Raw genomic sequence first — 16,349 nt, 5'->3', positions numbered from 1 at the left:
TACTATGTGTCTTCAAGTTGGTGAGTGTATCATTTTCATTTATTTTGATTACAAGGAAAACTTGTAAATCATCTAATTAAATACTAAAAAAACCAGCAACATTGAGTAGAACAGTTCTATGATGACTTAAAGAAACAACACCATGGTAACTTGATGGTGGAAACCTGCATGAGACACAGTGAGTGCTGTGGCAGGTTTCCACGGTGAGAATTTGCCGTGGAGAAATTTTCCATGGAGAAATTTTCCATGGTGACATTTTCCGTGGTGCTTTCCGTGGAGAAATTTTCCATGGAAAAATTTTCCGTGCCCAATTTTACGTGGAGAAATTTTCCATGGAAAACCAGCATGGAATTCCATGAAAAATTTTTAGCAGGGATTTCTCCCCATTTTGGACCACTGTACGTCCAAAATTTTTGAAACTGAACACAGTTACATGCACGGGGGCTCAATAAGAACATTTAAAGCCCAAACCCATCAATAGTGTAACTTTTTCGTCCATTTTTCCCGTCTTTTTGCTGTAAAAATGCTGTCCAGAATGATGGCGATTTGGCAACTTTGCCCCCCCCATTTCTCAAAAACGGTGCGTATACTCAAGCTAAAATTTTTACCAGAGTTTTAGGGTATCATAAGGTATCGTTTGGGCCCGGTTTCAGAAAAATCCCTTCTGGCCCAAATTGTGCCAAAAAACGGTCGTTTTTGGCGTCGCTCTTTTCCATCATTTCAGACGCAAAATGTATACGAATCAGTGTTGGGTTTGGATGGATGGGCGGTTATTTAGAGGACTCAAATTTCACAGCAAAATGAAATCGATAAATTAGAACTTTCATTTTGAAAAATGCTACTCGGGACCCGAACGTGGATATTCTTATCGCGTCATTTACTCCGTGTCCTCTTGGCCGGTCTTAAAAAAGCGCGCGATATTCGAAACGGCACATGACCATCAGTCCTATGACCACCTCCTTCCTCCCTACCGCGCCTATCTGGGCCCAAAAAGAAAAGAAAAATCTGAGTAAAAAAAAAAAGATTGGTCAAAAAAAAATATTAGTCTAAATAAAACATTGGTCAGCAATCGCAAACTAGAGCAACTCTGAAGCAGTTTATACTTATACACCATGTAATAATTTATGCTTGTATTTTACATTTTTTTCAGTGCATGATGGCGTGTCTTATGAGAGAGGCCAAAATTGTAAGTAAAAAGCTTTGAGCGTTCTTTAAGCATTATTATTTTTATAAGTACGCCCCTAATTAAAAATTGAACGATGGCGGGATACGTCCTCATGACGTTAAGCTTTTCTGGGATAAAACATTTAGGCAATCAAGATACTTGTGAGAGTGTCAGCGTTGAGGCATTCAATTATTTATAACAAATTCAAATTCACTAACTAAAAAAATAAGATTAAATCGTCATAATTTCATTACAGCATCGCAGTTGTAAAGACACCATTTCAGCTTGTCTAGTTTTTCGTTTCTCCATACACGTGATTCCTGATTACGTGCCGAATAAAGCTAAAAATTATGGTATGAATGCCAATGATAATAATTACTACTTATCAAAAAAAAAAAAAAAAAAAAAAAGAAGAAGAAGAAGAAGATAAATTTTGGACAGTTTATGAGTAATATCCCCCCCCCCCTCTCTCTCTCTGAGGTGTGCTGCTGGTTTTCTATTTCCTTTTTCAGTCTGATTATATTTTCCTGCACAATTATTTCTATATTTTAGATTGTTAACAAAAGATTTTCAAAGGATGGTGCCATGGCTTTAGCGCAGAGGTATTACAGCACTCAACCTCAGAATATGGACAAAGCAAAGCAGGTCATAGTAGCATGTGATAAGCAAGGTTAGTTCTTGTTTTTGAAATAAACATTACCACTGTCGGTGACATAGAATTTTTATTAATTCCATTCATTTTATACGTGCTTGATACCGTTATGACAGGACAAACGGAGCTCATGCCCTAGTCTGGAGAAGGAGGGGCAGTTTCCAAGACAAATCACAAATTCACTCGAAATTTCATTCATTCAAGCTCAATCAAAATTGAGTCGTAGATCCTTCATCTTAAGTTGATGCAAGTTCGTGTATGTACCTAGGTACTACTTTAGAAACAGTCTCCTATCATCTCCCGAATTCTTTGTAGAGACGGTTATGTACCTAATAGCCAAGGATGCTGAATGTCTATAAATAAAATAACTAACTAACTATTATGTGAAACATTCTTTACTTTCCAAGATTAATTCATTAAAAGAATAAAATGGGTTGAAAATGCTATCTCATTTGAGAGACCTTTGTCTTTAACCCCCCCCCCCCTCCCGCCCACACTTCTAGTTACCTGACCCTGACTTAAATCCTCCTTCAAAGTCATCATGAGAACCTGAAATGAAATTTGTATGTTCAGTAAAACAGACATGACCTAAATGGTGACCACGAGACAAACTTGTTCAAACAAATGAAAAAAAGCGGTAATACAGTCTATGTTTGTACCTCATACTTAGCTCTGTTTTCCTACTGCTTTCTAGTTGAACATGAAAGGAATGAGTGCAACATTGCAGGAAAGCTAGCAGAATGCGTGGTTACTGAAGCTCAAAGGGTAATTTTATCTTGTGAATTTTCTGATATTTTTTCATTTTTCTCTTGTTAGACACGTACATTAAGATGTCTTGTAATTGCACTTTTTACAAGTTTCAAAAACAGGTGATAAAAACCTGGTGCTAATTACCATTTTGTCTAAAATTCTTCGATATCATTTTTAATTTTATAACAGCTACATTAAAATCAAATGAGACAGCAAATTTGCAACATTGGCAGTCAATTTCCATGCTATTTTGTGAAAATACCTGCCTAAAAAGTCCATTGAAAATGAGAAGGCTGAATGAAATGATTTAATCCAGTTTTTTTAAAGTTCGAAGTGTGCTGAGTATTCAGATTTTTTTTTTTAAAATATTGCCAGTCATGAGAACCTCAAAAGATTTTACATAATTAAACTTGAAGCAGTTGATGAAAATTGTTAAGTTCTTATTTTACTTGAACAAAACTTCACGGAGCTTTCTTAAGGCTTTAGAGTATATTTCAGACCTTCCAAATAATGATATGGGGAATCAAATAAGTACCTATTCTGAAACCCTGTCTACATACAGCTACCAGCTACAAAATTCCATAATTTCATGGGGGTGTTTATGAGCAATTTTTCAGTTTTTATGTGTCATATAGGCAGATTTATGTTTTCATTTAAGATTTAGCCTTTATAATTTGAAAATATAATCATCTCTTTTTTGCTTCAACAGGTTGGCTTAACATCAGTGCCCAAAGGCTAAATCACCCAAAATCTATCTACTTCCAATCAAAAGACCTTTAAAGTGACTATTATGTTGGAGAGACAATCAAATTAAGGAGAGATCTTAAACCGAAATCAGCAACAGAGGGCCATTAGTTATGCTAAGGAAATTATTTTTAAGCTAATATTTATCTTTTATTACTTTAGATTTTTATTTTAAGTATTTATTTCTGTACAAAAGCAGTATTGACTGCATAATTTATTATATTGAAAATAAAGAAGTTTAAAGTTCAAAAAAGCTTTCGTAAATGCTCAAATCAAAGTTCATTGGTTTCTCCTTATAATTTCTATAGAGAACGAGACGGACAGCCTTAAAATTTCTAACATCAATTGTATGTATTTAGGCTAAAAGGAACTCCATGCAAATAAATTAAATCAAAAGGAGATGTGTGGCATTCAGACCCTGTGCACAGTTTCTTTCAATATACTTCATTTGTGAACAATTCCTTTCAGCAAAAACACGTCCAATTCTTGCCTGAGAACTCAACATTTTCCATATCTGCCAATCTAAAAGTAATCTCACTTGCAAATCAAAGTCTGTTCCAAGTCAAAACTTGTAACAATTTAGAGATTTCTTTGTGTGTGCTGTGCTGTTCTTCCAAGAAAATCTTATTTAGCATGGAGTATCAGATATGAAGTTTGCTATAAAACCTGACTCAGAATATTTTCTGAATGCAGTGCATAATTCTTAAAGGCTTGTAATAATTTTGGTTCCCTCTGGAGGAAGGAAGTTTTAATTGATATCCATCAATTAAAACTTCCTTCGAAACTTCCTTCAATTAAAACTTCCTTCCTTCGAATTAAAACTTCCTCCTTCTTACGATTTGGGTTGTACAATGTACAATTGGTGTAAACAAAAAATACCATTGAAAATAAACAAATTACTTTAAATAAAAACACAGATACTTTTTTAAAATAGAATTTGACATTTATTAACAGAGCATTGTGCTATTTCAACTTCATCAGCTTTGTAGAAAAATTAGTTCGTTTTGAGGAGACAGTGCAACAACACCCCATGATGCAAATAATTTTGAGAAACTTGTCTATTTCTGGGAGGATTACAAATTTGAAATTTAGATGTTCCACAAAAACAAGAAGTGTTGCATACTTCCTAACTTTGATTTTTAGGGTCGGTTTTTATCCTCGCGAAGATTTTCTCCTTTTTTGTTACTTATAATTGACTACTTATGACAAATTAAGTTATTTATTTCATGGTATCCAAAGAATCATTATTTAAAATATTTAAATGATGAAACAACTTACAAGAATTAACAAACTGAGAGATAAAAACAAAACAGATAATACAAAATATAACAAAAGAACAACAGGGCAAATGCTCAAATATAGTCAAGTAACATACATGATGGCCATGAAAAAATGGACCTTATACGGACTAGATATTCAGATATAAGGTTTAAAAGATGAGTCAGAAATATTAGTTCCTCGATGCAAAATGAAGCTCTAATGGAAGCAAATCTTACAGGAGAGTAATTTTTGTCAAATGAGCTTGTTTAGTAATGTTTAATTCCTGTATTTCTGAAAACTTGAGAGTGCACAGAGTTCACAGGAATTTTCCTTGGTGCATTGAAACAATAATAATCCACAAAAGACGAGCTCAAAGTTGCATATTTGGAGCTCCCATCTAAGCGCGCGTCGGTGGGTCACTAAAAATGGCTGCAGCAAACGCCCGTCGGAGAATGGCCCCGCTCGTTGAGTTAACTCCGTAGTGTTCTGTAGCCTGCTCAAGAACTGTAGAAAATCGCGCTGCATCGCGTGCAAACTATAGGACGCTGCAGTGATTAACTCAAAGAGTGTGGCCACTCTTCGACGGGCGACCGTGGCGGCCATCTTGGATGACCCGCCGACACACGTTTACATGCCAGCTCGAAATATGCAACTTCAAGCTCGTTTTTCGTGGGTTGTTATTGTTCAAAAACATCAAGAAAAATTCCTGTGAGCTCTGTGCACTCCCTAGTTTGTAGACATGCAGGAATTAAGCATCACTAAACAAGCTCATTCAGTTGAAAAATCGGAATTTAAGTTTTTAGCAAAAAATGCTCTTCGCTAAAAGCCGACTTCAGTTGCACTTATAATGTTCTCAGACCTTTTTGACAGCTGCTTAACTTCTTTCCTGTGCTGCCTATCTCATCAAAAACCGCAGAACTTCACTTCGGACTAAGAGTCTTTTTTATCACATGCAGTTTTTATTCTTTCAGGATGCGTACTTTATATTCTGTAGTGTGTACCCTGAAGTAACTAATTTTGCGGGTATGAAAGTTACCTTGTTCTATAGTACCAGATTCAAAAATCACAGAATCTGAAATGCAGAACCGTAATTCTGATGTAGCACAGCACAATATTGTACAGTGGCAATGTAAATCCTTCCTTCACTTTCCTTTGAAAGTCAGAGTAAAGAACCCTGTTTAGCATTATTAGAGCTTTCCTTCCTTGGAATTCAGGATCTCTGATGGCCAAAATGTGCTGAGTTCTGTGTAAAAGTATCTCAATTTTGACGAAGATCCCTTTCCCCTAGGATGTTCACTTGTAGTAAATAAATGATTTGAACCCCTCGATTTCCCCTTTGTTAGGGTGTACTTGAAAATGATTATAAAAATAATCCAAACCTTAGCATTGTCTGATTAACAGTTTCCTTCAGCAAATAGAGTCATATGATCTGAGTTATCATTCATTTTACGTCGCTTTCATTTCTGGGTTTCAAGCACAGCCATGAGAAAGTTTTCGATTGTTCTAACTCAGGTAAATTGATGTAAAAATGATCATGTTCATAATTAATCCTTCCTGAGGTAGAGAAAGGTATGTGCCATGTACCTTCCTGAGATTTATGGGGTATCAAAAAGTGCTCCACAGGATACTGCAAAAAAGCGAAGTATTAAAATTAGAACAATACAAACGAATTGACAAAGAAAAAGTGAACAAAGATGATCAGATAGATTCCTGCTGGTGCAGATTGGTAAATATGTGAAAATAGCAGACCAGCAATGCATTTGTGACCGTGTGGTTAAAGGCAGACTTTTCAGTACAGAGCAATTTTTAGCAAATTGGGTTTCAAAATAGATCTTCAGATATTGACAAAGAACTCTTTCTTGAGCCCTACAGATTAATTTGCGAGCATTTTAGCTAAGGTTTGTGCCAATAGGGGTGTGAGGTTGCATTGTAATCCGAGAATTTCCTATCCTGAACCGTCTAGATTAGAAATTAGAATTTTAAAAAGCTTTTCCTGGAACTATATTTTTTAATTGCCAACTTCAAACTGCAGTAACTTTGGTTGGTTTTGACAGAAAGACAATGGCAATCCTCCCCCCCCCCCCAAACGCTCATAGAACCCTCCTTTAAGCTCTGGTATCAATAACTTAATTTTGAGTATTAATAAGACAAAGGTCTCCTTTTCCATCAACGGTCACATTTTAGGTGGAACATCTGCCGTTTTCAGCTTGCTATTTGTTACTGAAAGGAGGGGAAACAAGTGAATGAGGCACAAGTGACAGATTGCAGCATACGAGCCCGGTGAAAATTGGACAGAAGTTCCACACAGTCAAACGAAGCTCGAATTTCAGACTAATAAGTCAAAAATCAGCCACTTTTACCGGTGAATCTCGTTGCCAAGAACAATTTTAAGCTTTTTTTCAGTTATTTTTTGTCGATCACTTTATATCGGAAAGAGTCAGCATCAACTGTAATTTTCATAGCTGGTGAGCCAAGGGGTGAAAATTTACAAAATCTGTGATTGTTTAATAATACCAAGTGAAACCTTTAATCATGACTCCTTTTTCTTAGGACTGAAACCATTTACTTGTAACGTTTAAAAGCTGAGCTGAAGCGCCAAGATTGAGGTTGCCACATTTTCATACTGAAAAGACTGTCGTAGTGACGTTTAATGTGTGACTAAACTCAAGTAGCTTATTGATTTTTCTATGAGCGGGAAGTTGGATTTCATGCATCGAAAAATGCTAATATCTTGATACAGAATTACTTTCAGGAATTTCCTCTGTACAAATCGTGTTCAACGTGAAGTTTTGATGAGAAAACATGTATCATAGTGCTTGAATTTGCAACATTTCTTTTGGTTTACTATTGATCATCTTATAGCATAGCTTTATTATTCTTTGATATTTTGTCATGTTCGTCTCTTTGACTCAAAGACACGGATTGGGCTAATTCGGTGCTTGATTTTACACTTCAAAACTAGCAAGAGACTAACCTGCAACGCGGTTTCATAGCCTATCCTGTAAGGTACTATTTGATGGGACTGCTGCCATAACTTGAAAGTTTTTCGCAGTTCAGTGGTGCTTAAGCTGGATTTGTGACCTCGCATAAAATCTTTTGAGATGAAACATGTTCCCAGAGGATTATGTAAAGCTGCATACAATAAATAATTGTCATCAGAAGATCTGAAATATTATCCAAAAAAAAAAAAATATGAAAGGCTCAATTAAAGACCGGAAACATAAAACTTTTAGATGACCCTCAGAGATAGAAAGTCATTAGATGAGTGTTCAAGTATTGAGTGATTGGTATTCCAAGGGCTTTATTTATCTCAACTTCTTAAAACAACTCTGATTTTGAAACACAAAGCTCTGCACCAGTTTTTGGGAATGATTTGGTCCCCGAGGCACCCATCTTGCGCGCAATTATAGTTTGGATGTGTTGGTTTAGCTGTTATGTTCATTATTGTAGGGCCCCTGCATCCACCACAGGAAAATTGTACTTCCTGAAGGAACGACTTAAACCAAGGCCTGTCATGAAAGGCGTAAAAATTACACTTCCGCAAAGGGCAGCAATAAGAGGGCAACAATTCTCATGTTTCTAGGTTAGTTTAATTTTTAAGAGATTCCTTTAAGATTTTTTCTTTCTCTCACTTACTTAAGGTTGGTATCCTGAACCATGCATATTTTTGTCCACTTCAAACATGGTTGTTAAACTTCGAACATTTCAACACTGAACTTTGAAAGAACAGCCAAAACTCTGCTCACTTGTAATTAGAAGATTATCCCTATAATATTTGTGCTTTTTTACCCCTCAACCTCTCGTGAGGGGAGGGGACGAATTTGCTGTTTAAGTGGAGGAAATTTCACCTTCGCATTCACCCTGCTTGATATAGTTTTGGTCCAGCATAGTTACTAGAAGGTAACAATTTCGAAAAACAGCAATGATTAAAACAGTCTGTCCAATGTAACTTTCTTCCTGTGACTCACTGTACGATAAGGTGTTTGTCCAAAATATATCTGCCTCTGATCCACTATAAAACAAACAGTTTGTCCGGAAACTCTTCTCTCTCCCCCCCCCCCCCTCCAAAAGCACACCACAATGGAAAAATTGGACTGCAGTTTCCATTTAAATCAATAATATTGCAATTTTTTGACCATGAAATTACAATATTTTTGCACCATTTGGTCAATAAATGCCAATTTTAAATAATCAATATAATAAGTTCCATGCATTGAGAAGATAGAAAATTTTCAGTGCAGCAAAAAAATCAGATTATTTCAATTTTAAAGCGATAAATTTCAAAAAGAGGTGCCCCTTCTAATAGTAGATAGGCAACATACACAACGCTCAAATATACAGTTGGCAATAATTTCACCATGTTATTTGCAGTTTATTGCAACCTGTACTACTTGGAACGTCCATGACTCACTGAGTGAACAGGTCCCCTCATCTCACATATCCGCACTTAAAACTTTTGAAGCTTACCATTTTGCGACAGCATAGCTGATTTCGATTTGACAAAGAATCTTGTCCAGTATAATAGAATTTCATTTGGAGGTTCTTTTGTGCTAGACATGCATTGTGAGGGCTATTACCTCTTTATTTAGGATATGAGACTTTTTTTGTTACATAGAAGGAAAAACTTGTAGTTTCTCTATCCGAGCTAATTATGTTTGACACCACTTCTTTCAATAAATTTTTCAGTTTTTCTTTCCTACGATAGAACACTTAATACAAATTAAAACTTACTCATTATCAACGAAGAAAATGTTGCAGTGAGAGGTGACAAAATTCATGTCAGGGTCCTTGTAACTTTTCATGTGGTTCCGTAAAAAGACCAGAATTTTTTTATTTTGCGCCACAAACGGGTGTACAACCATTTTTAACTGACAGGATATAGAAAAAATTATGCTTCAAGATAAAGAAAACCAAATAATATGCATTGAACAGAAGGTCAAAACTTCTCGACGAAAAACTTGGGCGGAAAGGTTTCTTCAGAATCATATAGCAATGGCTTAGCGCAAAGAGGTGTAACTACCGTTTTTAAAAAATCCAGTCATTCATAATCTTGGTGTCATGGTTATTTATAATCTCAGTAGGTGGGGCTCTATATATTTGAAACAATTTGGTATTGGTGCCTATCAGCAAACAGAATATGCAAAACTTCACAAATTGTGCATTGCATGGAAAACAATTGGACCATTGCTCAGCGCAATTTTCTCATTCAAACTTGAAAAAATGAGGTTGAGACCCTTCCGCTCTAAGCTATTGATACAAGGGGTAAACACACAAAACCACTATAAAGTGCTCTTAATTAGGAACTGAGAAAGTTTTGAAACTATATATTTCCTCTTCATAGTTTGCACATTTGAAAAACACTCACTTCAGTCCCAAGGTCATTGAAAAACTTTACAAAAAGTTTAAGAACTTTTAGTTACTGACTATCTTCAAGGTAGGTTTTGTAATCCACAAATTTTTAAAAAATAATGATTCCATTTCCGTGAATTCTTATTTTCTTTTTAGAAAAGGTAGCAGGCTGTGGCATAGTCTTACAGCAAATTTAAAAGAGCAATTTTCTAATTAATATCACAAAGATTGAACATTCACGAGAACATTTTCTTATCTCAATCTAAAAATTTGGCTATCAAATTTAAAGTCCAGGAAAGTTCAATGCATAACTATTATTTAGGAGCCTCCATAGAGAGAGCACGGCCATGTTGCCCCTTCAGTTTCTCATGTAGGCTTGAGGACCTTAGGATGGTGAATGGTGACAACATTGGATTAGAGTCCCTTTATACTGAGAGTCAAGACAACACCCCTCATGGAGTCACAAACGGGAATAAAGATTACAGAAATTGAACGTTCTTTGTAATCTTTGATCGGCCCATTCTTAAATTCCTTTCTCCGTTCCTTCTCTCATTCCGTGTGTTCCTTGCCGAACCCGTAATTCCCTGGTCCATTCCAGATTATAATCTTTGCAATCGGTGAAAATGTAATCTTTACTCCCGTTTGTGACACTGTGAAGGCCTAAAATACGGGAACCAATCAGAAATGGATTCACATTGTCTTGACTCTCAGTATAAAGGGACTCTACATTGGATGAGATGGGGCCTATTGCCAACCTTTGATGGTTACCTCCCGTTGCGAACATTCTAATAAAATTGAACTATAGTAAAAGCAGTTTTTCAATTATAATGCCCCAACTTGATTAATTAAGTGTAGAAATCAGTAGATTTACGTAATTGCAGCAAAATTCATGGAGGTTAAAGGTGAATTAAATCACATTCTCAGTTAATCTAGCATATGCGCATTTCCGAAGTTCACCATTTTTGGGTCCTAAGATTTCCAAGAAAGCCTTAGATGTAAGAGCCAATGAAAAGCAGCCTCCTCATGGCAATTCTCTTCCTATACAGGTATTCCAACTATTAGAGGTAGTAAGTACGCTACAGTAATCTTCAAATTGGATTAATGTAAAACTAGAGATTTTACCGAGCGAGATTTGAAGTGCCTTGGACCATCTGGCTTCACTAGGTACATGACATTCAGTCCGTCAACAACTATGTCATAGGGAGAGGTTCTTCTGATGAAAGATAGGAAATTTTTCAGTTCATTCGGATTGGTTTTTTTAAAGATATCTCCTCCTATGAGGGAGTCGCTGATGAGTGCAACTTTCAAATTCTCATACTCTTTTTGGGTTATCTTGATTTTAGTGAGGGCTTGAGAGCAATGCTGGCACCGACCACTGGAATTCAGAAAAAAAAAATTGAAAACATGTGCATGTAAAATATGTGTTGCTGTCCGTAGGAACAAAGAACTTCATGCTTAAAAAAACTTAAAATGGAGGTACCTTTGAATATCAAACGTGCAGACAAGGATTTTAGCACAAATGTCAAACCATTATTATGAAGTTAAGAAAAGTTTATAGTTTAATAAAAAGCATGGTTTTGAGAAAATTGATTTAAAGATTTTATCTACTGCATTTAGAACTCTTTCGGCTGATTGGAATGCACCTTAACGTCCCTTTTCATATGGGCTACTACCCAATGAAACATAAGTGCAAAAATTAAGAAAAGTAATGGAATCCGAGTTTTTTTTTTCTTTTAAAACAATCACTTGACTTTTTTGTTAGAATTTGAACACTTTTTTATAGAGCTTGTATGATGACCACAAAATGACTTTTTGCTGTCCAAATATTATTTTGGGAATAGAAATATATATGGCAGCCGCTTGTGTGGTGTATGTTTTGCTCCCAGAAAATGAGTTAATCCTGATTTGCCCAGGGATCTATTTGCGGTCAAACTGGCAATTTTCCATCTCTTCAATTAACTAAGATTTCTAAGCAGATTTTATTTATTTTCATTCAAAAAAAATTAGAACCCTTCTACATGAGGGAATGGTGTCATTTTCATAGGGAATTTTTTTGTAAAACTAATAAAGATAGATTTTTTGTTTTGTGCAACAAAACATACTGTATTCAATGTAATGCTCGACTCCAATCATGGTGGTAATACATTTTTCAAAACAAAATCTTTCCCACCTAAAACCAGAGTTTTATTTCTGATTCTTTATAACTCAGTGCAATTGACTTAAACACAAATGTACTTTTTTAGTCTTTTGGAATAAGAGAAGAAAAAATTTCACCAGGCTTTTTACCAGTAGGAAAAACTTGCGAGCAAGTAAAACTTGTAAACTGCAACTTTGATTGCATCTTAACCTTGGGATGGGCCACCTTGAGGTAAAAATATTTCTTACACTATGGGGGCTATCATTTCGTTCAGATTGATCGATCCCCTTCTCCTCTTGTAGTGCTTATGCAGCGTAGGTCCCAATCCTTTAACCAAAACAAAATTGCGCAACATTCTCCTTGGCCTCTCATCCCCCCCCCCCCCCCCCCGAGCAATACATATTTTATGACTAGCCTCATAGGATAGACTGTAAGAATAATTTAATAATACATACTTTGAGATGGATGTGATAGAACCTTTGAAAGGAACCAGCTCAAATGAGCTCAACTCGACCAATTTTTCAGCAAAACATGCCTCAGGAATGATCATGTGCCGATTCATAAGGTGAAGTAGGGACTCAATATACGATGCCTTACCAGCATCTGAACATTGGGTGATGAAGACAACTATTGTTTTACTTGGGATATCTCTGTCACACTCATAACCATCCTCGAACAGTTTTAAGGCAACATCAAATTTCTTCAGGGATGCTGCTGTTTCAATCAAAGCTGCATAGCTTCCTGTATTTGCATGACTGTCGTCTTTGCAAAGTTCTAGGTATTTGAGTCCTTCCTCTAGTCTGAAAAACAAAATTTGATGATAGTGGACATCTGGATGGGATAATGAATAAGAGGGCAATCATCATCATAATTTTAAGATTCTAAAAATGGATTTCTGGCCACATTAGCTGAACAAGGTCTCATTTTAAAGTTACGAATATGGGCTAAAACCTCCTATGAACTGCTTTCAAACCCTGGCTTAATTGTATCAAACCAGTAACTTTAAATATAAAGATTTTTATACTAACTTACTTATTAATCTTAGCAATGCGATGGACGCTGAGAATCACTGAGGATGAGGGTAGGGTCCTCAAAATGCGTCCATCTGATTGTGAAAATTAGTGGGCAAGCGAGTATGGAAATCTTAAAAGTTAATTAGTTTTATGCTGCCCTTAAGAAGTGAACTTTTATTAGAGCTGTCCTCAGCTAAGTTGACGGTTGTTTACTTTCGGTTTGCAGGCATTTTCGCGTCACTACTATCCACATGAAAACATTTGACTCTCTCAGAAGCAAGAACACAAGCTTAGATAAGTTTTTTAATACTTTCAGACCTTGTAATACTTTAAGTTTTAGCCACAAAGAAATCACAACCACAAAAAAGACACAAATCATAACTAATAAGTACATATAGTTTTTTTTTACGATACGATCATGAGACTGATGTTTTCAGTGTGGATAGTAGTGAACGCCGCTTTGTTCAGAGGCCCAAATTTGTCATTGGTGCTTGCAAACCGAAAGTAAACAACCGTCAACTTAGCTGACGACACCTCTAAACCAGGTTTGATGTCAAATGTTTGGGAATATCCCATGTTGGTTCTTGTTTCCTTTGAAAAATGTTAAAAAAAATAACTAACAATTAATCTAATTTACACTAAAATAAGTAAAACAATATTTAATTAAACCAATTTATTTAATTACTAGATATTTAAACCATGTTTTTATATCAAATCTAAAAATTTATTGATTTCAACTTTTAAACGTTAATAATATTAAAACTTTTATATGTTAATAAATTTTGAGATAGTAAATTTCTTTTTTAAGCTGGCATCCCTCCATCTCATGACGGATGTCCTCTACCCACCGATTGGCTGGACACCCTCTTCGATGCCTAACGGGAGGATACATATAAGTACAAAAAAAAAAAAAAACGAGCCACAGTGCCCTCTGAGAAAAATCTTTTTCAATTTATCTGACATTGCCTTCTTCCTTTAAAAGAAATGATTTAAGAACGATTAAGATGAGAATTTTATTAGACGTGAATGTTACCTGTTGGTTAAAGCAAGGCCAAGGATGAAGTCATTGATGAATTTGCCATGCAAAAACATGTGGTACTTCGTTTGAACAATATTGCACATATTACTCAACTCCTGTAGATCATCCTCTGTCAAACAATGTTTGAAATTGTTACACAGCTTAAAATATGATAATATTACACCTACAGTTAGAGGAGAGCCACTTGATTTTAGGTGGCTTAGGAATGCTTTGCCTGCATCAAAATCTTGCAACTGACCACAAACTTGGAGTATTCTTACTGATATGTTCCTTCGATTGCAAAATTTTACCAACTGTAATGCTTCTTCCTGTATGCTATTCCAGTCTACACTTTTATTTTTGGAAAATTCCTCAGATAACCTGTTTCTCAGAAGACGTATTGGCCCTGTCTCTTTGGGTGATGCGTCATCTTCTGAGGGAGTTTGGCCAAGTTCAGTAAGATTCCTTCTCTGGATTGAAACAAATGCAGAGGTAAGCCCTTTCCTCAGGAAGTTTTTTGTTGCCATGTTCGTGACTTTGAAAACAGAGTGACAAGTGCGCTCCATTTTTCCATGTAAATCCTAAAATCAAAATGAAACCAGCATTACAAATTAAGATGAAGGAGTAATTAGATAATAAAACCAGAAGTGGGGACTTTTATGCTGAACAGGGTTTTAAGTGAAGACTTTAGAAGCTACCATTCTGGACAAATTATGTCCTTATGCCACATAAATGAGACAGAATATTAGATTCTCTAGGCCTGAAAACACATGGCTAGAGGGCTGAGAAACATCTTTTTTAATCATTTTGATCTAACACAATATTTTTATTATCATTGTGACTTGCTTAAGAGTTCCAGCAATGAGCCTGTTGCAAATTTTTGCTAAAGCAAAAGTAAGAGTTGTTCTTTACAGATAATGTCTCAAAAGTCACGATAAGCGCATCAGCAAACTCTGAAATGCACTCCTAAGTTCACAATCTGTGTAAGAAATTTGCGCAATTTTAAGATTCTCGCTTCAAAAAGGACACAACTAGCACAAGTGAACATTTTGTTAGAGGAATCGTTCCATTCAATCTCTGCTCAACAGACGGACGCTTCCACTCGCTAGTTGAGGAGAGCACAAGATCAATCACGGCAGATATCTAACGACGCAAGAAAAATGTGAATGTATGGTTGGATGGAATGACTCCTCTAACAAAATGTTCACCTGTCCTGTGATATCGTTTTCGAAGCAGAAAGCTTAGAAAAATGCAAATTTTTTACACAAATTGTGCAGTAATGAGTGCATTTCAGACTTAGCCGATGCGCTCATTGTGATTTTTGAGACGCTTTCTACAAGTAATAACTCTTATTTTTTCTCTAGCAAAAGTTTGCAACGTAGCAGAGTAGTGCATTTCATAATTTGACCAGAGCTCCTCAGAGAGTTTCTGACAGAAAGTGTGAATGTTGATGACAACCAATCAGGGATGGTTGGTTCATAACAGCAAATTCATCAGTGCAACCGACAATATCGTCAATAGCTCTCCTAATGCCTAACCATAGACTAGAGTCAATCTACTCCGGCTTCTCTGAATGATGGGTGGATTTGTGTAAACCAACCATTCATCCCTGATTGGCTGATACCAGGTCAACAATCACTTCTGTAAATCCAGCGGCAAAGCTCTGGTCAGTTTACAAAACCACTGTTTGTTCTTGGGGCTTTTGAAAGTTCTATAGAAAGGCCTGAATAAAAATAAGATATCATTAATTATCTGGACATCAAGGTATTCCTCAGTAAGATAATCACTAAGAGTGTGCCTCCTCGCAGAAAGTTTGTGAATGTTATACTTACCCAGATACTGAAAAAGTCAAGATTGTGCCACAGAGTCAGATATTGATGTTTAATTTGGTCATATCATCGCGGCGATAAAATAATGAGAAAATGAACAATACTGTGGTCACTTACGGAAGTGATGAGGAAAAATTAATCATTCAACTTCAACACAACATTGGAGAATTCTTTAGACATGTGTCTGCTGTCTCCGAAAAATGTAAACAAATACCAGGTAACTTATTTTGAGGTTATGTTATTATTGACGTCAGACGGCGGGAATTTTAATTTGACGGCATAATGCTGAGGGGGCGACAATTCACCTACTAGTAGATACTGTGACAGAGGCACTTAGCAAACGAGTAAACCGACACGATGATTGTCAGTTTTGATGGAGACTTTTTATCTGAAAAAATTACTAACATTTTAAATCATCCGCTCGAAATTTTC

At 35.9% G+C, this 16,349-nt stretch overlaps 1 protein-coding gene across 2 annotated transcripts; it reads right to left on the bottom strand.

Moving 5' to 3' along the window:
• Window positions 1-4,231: 4,231 nt before the first annotated feature.
• Window positions 4,232-16,150, bottom strand: LOC109029942 (mitochondrial ribonuclease P catalytic subunit). 2 transcript variants are annotated; one of them, XM_019040664.2, is made up of 7 exons: window positions 16,035-16,150; window positions 14,104-14,669; window positions 12,513-12,857; window positions 11,043-11,295; window positions 9,303-9,439; window positions 7,546-7,735; window positions 4,232-6,198 (listed from the first exon to the last, which is right to left on the bottom strand). In XM_019040664.2, the coding sequence occupies exons 2-7, from the start codon at window positions 14,652-14,654 to the stop codon at window positions 6,013-6,015; spliced, it is 1,662 nt and encodes a 553-aa protein (XP_018896209.2). In that variant the 5' UTR covers window positions 14,655-14,669; window positions 16,035-16,150; the 3' UTR covers window positions 4,232-6,012. The 2 variants fall into 2 exon arrangements, with proteins under 2 accessions (XP_018896209.2, XP_018896208.2); XM_019040663.2 differs by having other exon boundaries at window positions 15,921-16,116.
• Window positions 16,151-16,349: the final 199 nt, after the last annotated feature.

This window comes from Bemisia tabaci, chromosome 3 (genome assembly GCF_918797505.1).
Source record: "Bemisia tabaci chromosome 3, PGI_BMITA_v3".
In the NCBI taxonomy this organism is placed as follows: Eukaryota; Metazoa; Arthropoda; class Insecta; order Hemiptera; family Aleyrodidae; genus Bemisia; species Bemisia tabaci.
This window is presented reverse-complemented; position numbering and strand designations above follow the sequence as displayed.

What these genes read in the sequence shown, in the direction of transcription:
- LOC109029942 (XM_019040664.2), bottom strand. Translation starts at nt 14,654, where the DNA reads ATGGAGCGCACTTGTCACTCTGTTTTCAAAGTCACGAACATGGCAACA. An exon ending in GGCACTTCAAATCTCGCTCG is followed by an intron (nt 9,440 to 11,042) that starts GTAAAATCTCTA and finishes ATATCCTGTCAG; the next exon opens with TTAAAAATGGTTGTACACCC. An exon ending in GCTATGAAACCGCGTTGCAG is followed by an intron (nt 6,199 to 7,545) that starts GTTAGTCTCTTG and finishes GCTTTTTTGCAG; the next exon opens with TATCCTGTGGAGCACTTTTT.